The sequence below is a fragment of the Arachis ipaensis genome, chromosome B09, assembly GCF_000816755.2.
Source record: "Arachis ipaensis cultivar K30076 chromosome B09, Araip1.1, whole genome shotgun sequence".
In the NCBI taxonomy this organism is placed as follows: Eukaryota; Viridiplantae; Streptophyta; class Magnoliopsida; order Fabales; family Fabaceae; genus Arachis; species Arachis ipaensis.
The window spans coordinates 49214649-49222750 of record NC_029793.2 but is presented as its reverse complement, the minus strand read 5'-3'; the positions used below and the strand labels follow the sequence as shown (position 1 = coordinate 49222750).

Sequence of the window (8102 nt, the reverse complement as noted above, 5' to 3'; positions counted from 1 at the left end):
AAGAATTTTTTGGTGCACTAAGGGTAATGCTAAAGATTGTTTGTTAGTGTGGCTAGGCATGTGATGTAGTAGTGGCAAGTATGTTAAGTATGTCATAAGTTATTCACTTGAGAGTTGAGACACTAACAGAGTCAAAGCCTACGACCTTTTTCTCCAGCAGTGGAGCTTCAACTCTCCAGCAGTGGAGTTCAACTTCTTCGATAAGCAAAGCCGGTGATCACATTAATACACTAAACACATATTTCTCGAAAACACTACAACATATTTCTTTACAAAGAGAGTGCTAACAATCATTACAAAGAATCATCCTTTTAGGAAGAAGAATGGAAGGTATGATATTTGAAGGCATGGGGGGAGATGTGGTTCACTTTGATGAGGCCCCAGTTCAACAGGAAGCAGCTGCCAATCAAAAACTAGTCGGAAGAGTACTAACAAAAAAATCACTCAACATGACTACAGTGCGAAAGACCATCTTTCAGATGTGGGGAGATCTGCAAGGATTGGTGATCACTAGTGCAGGTTCCAAGTCTTTCATTTTGAACTTTAAAAGTCAAGATGAAGCAAGGAGAGCTTATGAAGGCGGACCATGGAGAATAGAAGGCCATATGCTTAGTCTTCAATGGTGGAGCTCAAATCTGTCCATTGATGAGGTAAATTACAATCAGCTTCCTATTTGGATTCAAATACATGGATTACCATATGATAAAATCAATAAAAGTAACGCTGAGAAAATAGGAGCAATATTGGGTAGGGTTATAACTGCAGAAGATCCTTTTGTTGAAAGAAATATGCTTAGACCTTTTTTGAGAGTTAGAGTTGAGATTGATATTCAACTTCCATTAAAAACTGGATTCTGGTTCAAAAAGTTTGATGGAAGTCATGCATGGGCATCGTTAAAATATGAAAAACTGTATGACTACTGCTATAAGTGTGGGATGATTGGTCATGATAGAAGGACCTGTGTTGAGGAGATGGCTATGTCCATAGTTAATCCTAATATGTCCAAATATGGTCCTGAGCTCACTACTCCAGGTCTGAAGTCCATAGATGTTGAAGCAAGAAAGGCTAGGATTAGGAGACAGAAGGAAGATCAAAACAACTGGATGGAGGAACTATGGGAGGCGCGTGAGAGAAGCCAACAGGAAAGGGTATGGCAAAGAAGGCACCATGAGAGAGAAGGAGAGTCTAGTCAAGGGTGGGTAAGGAGCTCTCAGGCTAGTGTCTCAGTAAAATCAGTAGGCAGAGTAGATGGTACACAGGATTTATTGGCAAATAGACAAGTGGCATTGCAGAAAAATCTGGAACAAAATGAAGGGGCTGATCTGGATGAGCTGATGGGTGATGATAATACTACTGTCTTGGAATTAGGTGATGGGGCTCAGACAGAAAGAAGGATTGAGGAAATCTCCTCTGGTTCAAGGGATAGACCAGGGGATAAATCAAATCAAGGTACAGAGATTGAGAGGCCAAATAAATATGTAGAGAAAACCATTGGAGGCATGGAGGGGATGATAAACCACTATTTTATGGTTTATCTTGTACTCGATTGAGTGGTTTTTATCTACTCTTTATCCACTTATTCATACTATTTGCATGGTTTTACATTTGCCTTCCTAATTATGTGCTTTAATTGAAAACATGTTTCTTTGGACTTATATTTGCTAATATTAATCCTCTCTTATTACCATTAGATGCCTTGATATGTGTGTTAAGTGCTTTCAGAGATTACAGGGCAGGAATGGCTCAGAGGATAGAAAGGAAGCATGCAAAAGTGGAAGGAATACAAGAAGTTGGAGAAATTGCTAAGCTGTCCAGCCTGACCTCTTCGCACTCAAACGGCTATAACTTTAGCTACAGAGGTTCAAACGACGCAGTTCTAGTTGCGTTGGAAAGCTAACGTCCGGAGTTTCGATTTAATATATAATATGCCATAGTTGCTCTGACGCTAGGTGACGCGACCGCGTGCTCCATGCGGCCGCGTCGCAGTGACGGAAATCAGCGTGTTTGAATTCTTCTCCAGCGATTTCTGGGTTGTTTTCGACCCAGTTTGCGGCCCAGAAAACACATATTAGAGGCTATAAAGTGGGGGAATCCATTCATTCATAGAAAAGCTTTCACACATTCACAATTTTAGGAGTAGATGTAGTTTTTAGAGAGAGAGGTTCTCTCCTCTCTCTTAGGATTAGGATTTAGGACTTCTCTTAGTTTTAGGAGTGACTCTCAATCCCAGGTTCAATGTTCTTTTTATTTATTTTTCTAATTTAATTTATGAATGTCTATGTCAGATTTAAGTTCTTTTGTGAATGCAATTCGAGGTATTTTCAGATTTAATTTTGCTTTGCTTCATTTATAAATGTTTTTAATTTAATTTAGATATTTTCCCTTTTGGCTTTGGTTAATTAATTGGTGACTCTTGAGTTATCCAACTCGAGTTGTTGATTGAAAATTAGAATTATTCAAGAAATAATTCGAGATCCTATAACTCTAGCCTTTCCCAAGGAAAGACTAGGACTTGAGGATTCGAAATTAATTCATCCACTTAACTTACCTTCATAGTTAGAGGTTAACAAAGTGGGAGAAAAATCTAATTCTCATTACAATTGATAAGGATAAACAGGATAGGACTTCCAGTTCTTCATACCTTGCCAAGAGATTTTATTATTGTTAATTTATTTTACTTGTCATTTAAATATACCGGTGCCCATTGCTCAAACTCAACATTCCCCAGAAAACTCATAACCAATAATAAATACACCTCCCTGCAATTCCTTGAGAAGACGACCCGAGGTTTGAATACTTCGGTTATCAATTTTTAATGGGTTTGTTACTTGTGACAACCAAAACGTTTGTACGAAGGGATTTCTGTCGGTTTAGAGACTATATCTACAACACGACTGTTTTTATGAAATTCTTTACTGGCAAAAATCCTAACGTCAAAATGGTGCCGTTGCCGGGAAATTACAAACGTGTGCCTTATTATTGGTTATTGTAAATATTTGCTTTTTATTTGTTTATTTATTTTTATTTTTGCTTTTTTCATAAATTAAGAGGTTATTGGTTTTTATTTAATTAAAAAATTTTTTTTCGAAAAAAATAATTTTTTTTTCAAAAAAAAAAATTTTTCAAAATTTTTTTTTCTCGGTGTTCATCTTGATCTTCAGGTTGTTCTTCGTGTTCATCTTAACCTTCAAGTTGTTCTTAGTTGTTTTTTTCGTTTTGATCTAAAAATTTTTAAATTTGTTGTCATTTTATTGTTTTTCTCTTTTCTTATTAAATTCAAAAAATTCAAAATTTAAAAATCAAATTTCAAAATTCAAATTTAAAAATTTTCAAAATTCAATTTTAAAAATTTTTTCAAATTTCAAAATCTCAAATTCAAAATTCAAATTTCAAAAATTTAAAATTCAAATTTCAAAAAATTCAAATTTCAAAATTTTAAATTTCAAATTTCAAAATTTAATTTTCAAATTCAAAATTTAAATAACCTTTAAATTTAAATTTGTTTTTATTTTTAATTTTTATTTGCTACTATAAACTCTCACCTCTTTGGCTATGAGTCTGGTTACAATAATGTTGCAGGAAGAAGAAATTACAATGAGAACAGGCATCAAGGTTGGAACAATCAAAGATGGGAGGAGCCACAAGGATTTGATCAAACCTCATGGCAACAACCACCTCCAATGGACTATCAACAACCACCACCATATACCTGTGAATCCTCTCCTCAACATGACTTTGGACCACCAAACTCACAAGCCCCTTTCCGCCATTCACCTCCATATGACCCTAACCCTCAACCACCATACCAACCACCTTATGAGCCATATGAACCATATATAGAACCACCCCAATTCCAACCCAATTACTCACAAGAACCACCACTTCAATATTCACCATCTCCATATCCATCAATCCAAGAGCTCTATGATCCTATTTATGAAAGCCGAGTGCATCAAGAGACAAAGGATCGTTTCAAGGAAACAGTGGATCGATTTTAGGCAACCATTCGTCAATTGGAACAAGCGATAAATCAATTAGCTTCCCGACGTTCGGACACTCAAGGAACCCTCATGGCTTCATGTGGGCAATCCAATGAAGAACGTAGCATGAAGGAGATACTAGAAACTCCAGTGAACAGTACGGAGCATGACTTTGTACTGGAACAAGTGAAGGAAGCCGAAATTATTGAAGAAGAAGAAGTGGTTGAAGACTTAGGAGATGCAGAACCTCCATGGGAAGGTCCAGTCATAGAACCCCCTTCCAAGACGTTTGAAATTGATGCTGAGGAGGGTGTACAACCTCCAAGGCATATCACAGTTGAAGACTTGTAAGAGGTTGATCAAGAGATGGAGATTCAAGAAGAAGAAGCACAACCTCCCATGCCTTTGGAAAGCAATGAAGAGGAGATTGAATTGGAAGAAAGCTACCAAGAGAAAGATGTTGAAATTGAAGAAGCTTGCAAATAGGTGGTAATTATCAGAGAAGAGCACAAGGGAGTGGACCTTGCAATTTCATTAAAAACACCTCCCCCTAAGTTGCCATCATCCTTCACAACATTTAAGTGAGTAAAATTCATATCCCTTAGCTTTCTAATTCCAGTTGAATATGGACTACTGGAGACGGATGGTCAACTTAGAGCTCTTTGTGGCATTAAGAGTAAGAAGAAGATGGTCAGTGGTAAGAATTGTCCTGCAAGGTTCATTATGGTTGGAAGCTTTAAGTTTAAACGCAAGGGTTGGTGTAGAGCTCAACTGAATGGGTCTAGGAAGCTGTTTGGTAGCTGCAGTGAGAATTCAAATTACTTATCACCCGGCTGGGAAAATACAGATCCCGACAAAAATGGGTGTAAAAGCAAGATTTGGGATCCTGGAATCTGCTCTGACATTTGTCACCCCGGGAGCCTAAGAATCTGTCTGAAGCTTCTTAAGGGCTTTACATGCCTAGTTTGGGACCCCGGAGGTTACTGGAATCACAAACATTGGTGGAGATTCCTGGATGAATACAAGCATAAGCCACCATAACAGGGAGCTCACCAAATGTCCAACTTAAGGACTCTAACTAAAAGTGCTAGGTGGGAGACAACCCACCATGGTATGATCGTTCATTTTTCATTTTTATTTAGTTTTATTTGTTTTTGAGTTTTATTTTATTGAACCTGGAGTTTTGTATAACATTCATATTAGCATTGCATTCTGTATTTTTCATGCATTAAAAAAAAAAGAACCGCACGCGACGCGACCGCGTCACCCACGCGTCCGCGTCGCCAGTGCATTGGGAAGAAAGAAAATTGAACAGAGAGTCACCCGAGAGCGTGGCTGGAGGCGTGCCAATGGCACAAATTACCCACGTGATCGCGTCACCGACGCGACCACGTCATATGGGAATAATGGCCTCCCACGCGACCGCGTGCCCCACGCGGCCGCGTGACCAGGATTTCGACGTCAAGGTGGTGCACATCCGAAAGTTGTGCTAGAGTGGTGCTGGACTGGCGCTGGACGCGCAATCCTTCTCACGCGATCGCGTGCCTCACGCGTCCGCGTCATGTCCTTCTGAAAGCCCACTCACGCGATCGCATCCCCACGCGATCGCGTCGCCTAATATTTGGCATTCAATAATTTTGAACAGAGAGTTGTGCGAGCGCGAGGCTGCCCTCGCGCCAGCAGCATAAAACGGGTCACGCGACCGCATGACCGACGCGACCGCGTCAATCAGTTTAAGCGCAAGTCGCGCGACCGTGTGCCCCACGCGACCGCGTCGCTTGCGCCGCACAGCTTATCCTAATTTGCCAAATATCTTATCTTTTCTGCCCCAATCCTAATTTTTCCTCCCTCCTTTCTTACTTACTTCTTCTTTCCTTCTTTTCCTTCTCATTCTTCTTATCTTTTATTTTATTTTACTTATTTTATTTGCATATTTCATTCATTGCATTTTAATTTTATGCATATTTTTATTTTTCTTTTCTAAATTTATTGTTTTACCATTGGTGTTAAAATTTTTCTATTCAACTGTTGCATCTTCTCTTAAATTATCCCGGTGCTTCATGACTTCTTTTATTCAGATTGGGTAATATTATTTAAATCAATGCTACTTTTTATAATACTGATATTCCTTTTGCATTGACATGAACTTACATTGTCTTTCATTACCCACTCTCTTCCCCATTGTTGTAAATTTTAAACCACTGGTATGCCATGGCTTCTATTATTTTCTCACGTACATGTTGAAGCTTCCATGTAAATGAGACCCTTTTCATTTGGCATTAACCCACCCATGCTTCATTTATTTTCTTATCTCTATTACTGGGTTACCTTTCTTCCCTTTTTCTTTCAGGATGGCCACCCGGAAGGGAAGCGGAAGACGTTTACATAGGGAGACAGACAAGTTCATCTGCACAATCCTTCGAGAAAAGCAACAGTTGAAACAACTCGTCCACCTGCAAATCTCAGCATGCACCGAGGACGGTGCAATCTTTAAGTGTGGGGAGGTCGATACCGATCTCCATGGGTTAGTACTTTCTTGTCTCAACACCAATGTTTAAATTTTCTTTGTAGATTAGTTGTTGCATTTGCATGTTTGTTTGATTTTTTTTTGTATATTTTACCACTTGGTTGAAGTAATATTTTCTTTTTCAAGAAACCTTTTTAAGAGCATTTCACTAATAAAATTTTTTGTTACACTTGTTTGAAGAAATATTATATTGGAACATGGTCTAGAGCTCGAACACACGAAACCCGTGAGATTTTTGAGCCTAATTGATTGTTTGTATTTTATCAACCAATAATTTATTTTTGATGTGTGTTTTTCTCTCTAAAATTGTGATCTTTGTCTTGCTTAATTCTATATTTCCATAATTTGATGTATGCATACACTTACATGATTGAGGCCTTTGTTTCACTGAGCTTACATACCCATATGGCCTTACCTTTCATTATCCCTTGCAAACCAATTTTGAGCCTATTTTACCCCTTTGTTCTTTTTATTTAGCACATCATTAACTCTAAGCGAAAAACAATAATGTCCTTAATTTGAATCTTTGGTTAGCTTAGACTAGTGAGAGTGCTTATGATTTAAGTGTGGAAAAATTGGGTTTGAAAATATTTGGTTTGAGAATTGAGTATGTTAGAATTTTCTAAAAATGTGAAAGAAATGTTTAGGACATGTTCATGCATTCAATAAATTAATCATATGCATTGAAAAAAACAAAAGAAAAAGAAAAAAAATATATATATATATATATATATAGAGAGAGAGAGAGAGAGAAAAAGAAAAAGAGAAAGAGCAAATAAGTAAAAGGGGACAAAATGCCCCAAAATATGTGGTGAAAGCAATGCATATGAGTTGTACTTGAAATTAGAATGCATGAATATGTGAAAAACATGGTTAATGGATGGTTAGATATTGTATTATGATTACATGGATTGTTTAAGTTAGGTGGGAAAAGTTTAAGTTAATTAAGGATTCAGATTTTAGTTCACTTGACCAAATACAATCCTACCTTGACCCTAACCCCATTACAACCCTTAAAAGACCTCTTGATTTGTGTATTCGTGAATTAAATTTATGTTTATTGTTAGATGAAGAGCAAGCCTTAGAAATCAAGGTTAGTAGAGAATTGAGAGAATCGAACCTAAAACACATGAGTGATTAGAGTGTATACACTACCAGTGAGGGTTCGATGCTCAATTCCTTGTTCCCTGCTTTCATGAGCTATTTTCTTCTTGCAAGTCTATTTGTACTTCATTTTTATGATTTGAATTAGTGAAATCCAGTTCATATTTCCTCTTAAAATATTTGTTTACTTTTAACTAAGTAGGTAGAAATATTTTGCATGTAGTTACATTCATAGGTTGCACTTCATACATTCTACCATCCCTCTTCATCTTTATAGCTTCTCTTGAGCTTAGCATGAGGACATGCTAATGTTTAAGTGTGGGGAGGTTGATAAACCACTATTTTATGGTTTATCTTGTGCTCAATTGAGTGGTTTTTATCTACTCTTTACCCACTTATTCATACTATTTGCATGGTTTTACATTTGCCTTCCTAATTATGTGCTTTAATTGAAAACATGTTTCTTTGGACTTATATTTGCTAATATTAAT

At 37.3% G+C, this 8102-nt stretch overlaps 1 protein-coding gene across 1 annotated transcript; it reads left to right on the top strand.

Moving 5' to 3' along the window:
* LOC110267097 lies at positions 7–1597 on the top strand. Its single transcript, XM_021112239.1, has 2 exons — positions 7–213; positions 316–1597. The coding sequence occupies exon 2, from the start codon at positions 324–326 to the stop codon at positions 1548–1550; it is 1227 nt and encodes a 408-aa protein (XP_020967898.1). The 5' UTR covers positions 7–213; positions 316–323; the 3' UTR covers positions 1551–1597.

Coding starts and splice junctions, on each gene's coding strand:
- LOC110267097 (XM_021112239.1), top strand. CDS start 324: ATGGAAGGTATGATATTTGAAGGCATGGGGGGAGATGTGGTTCACTTT.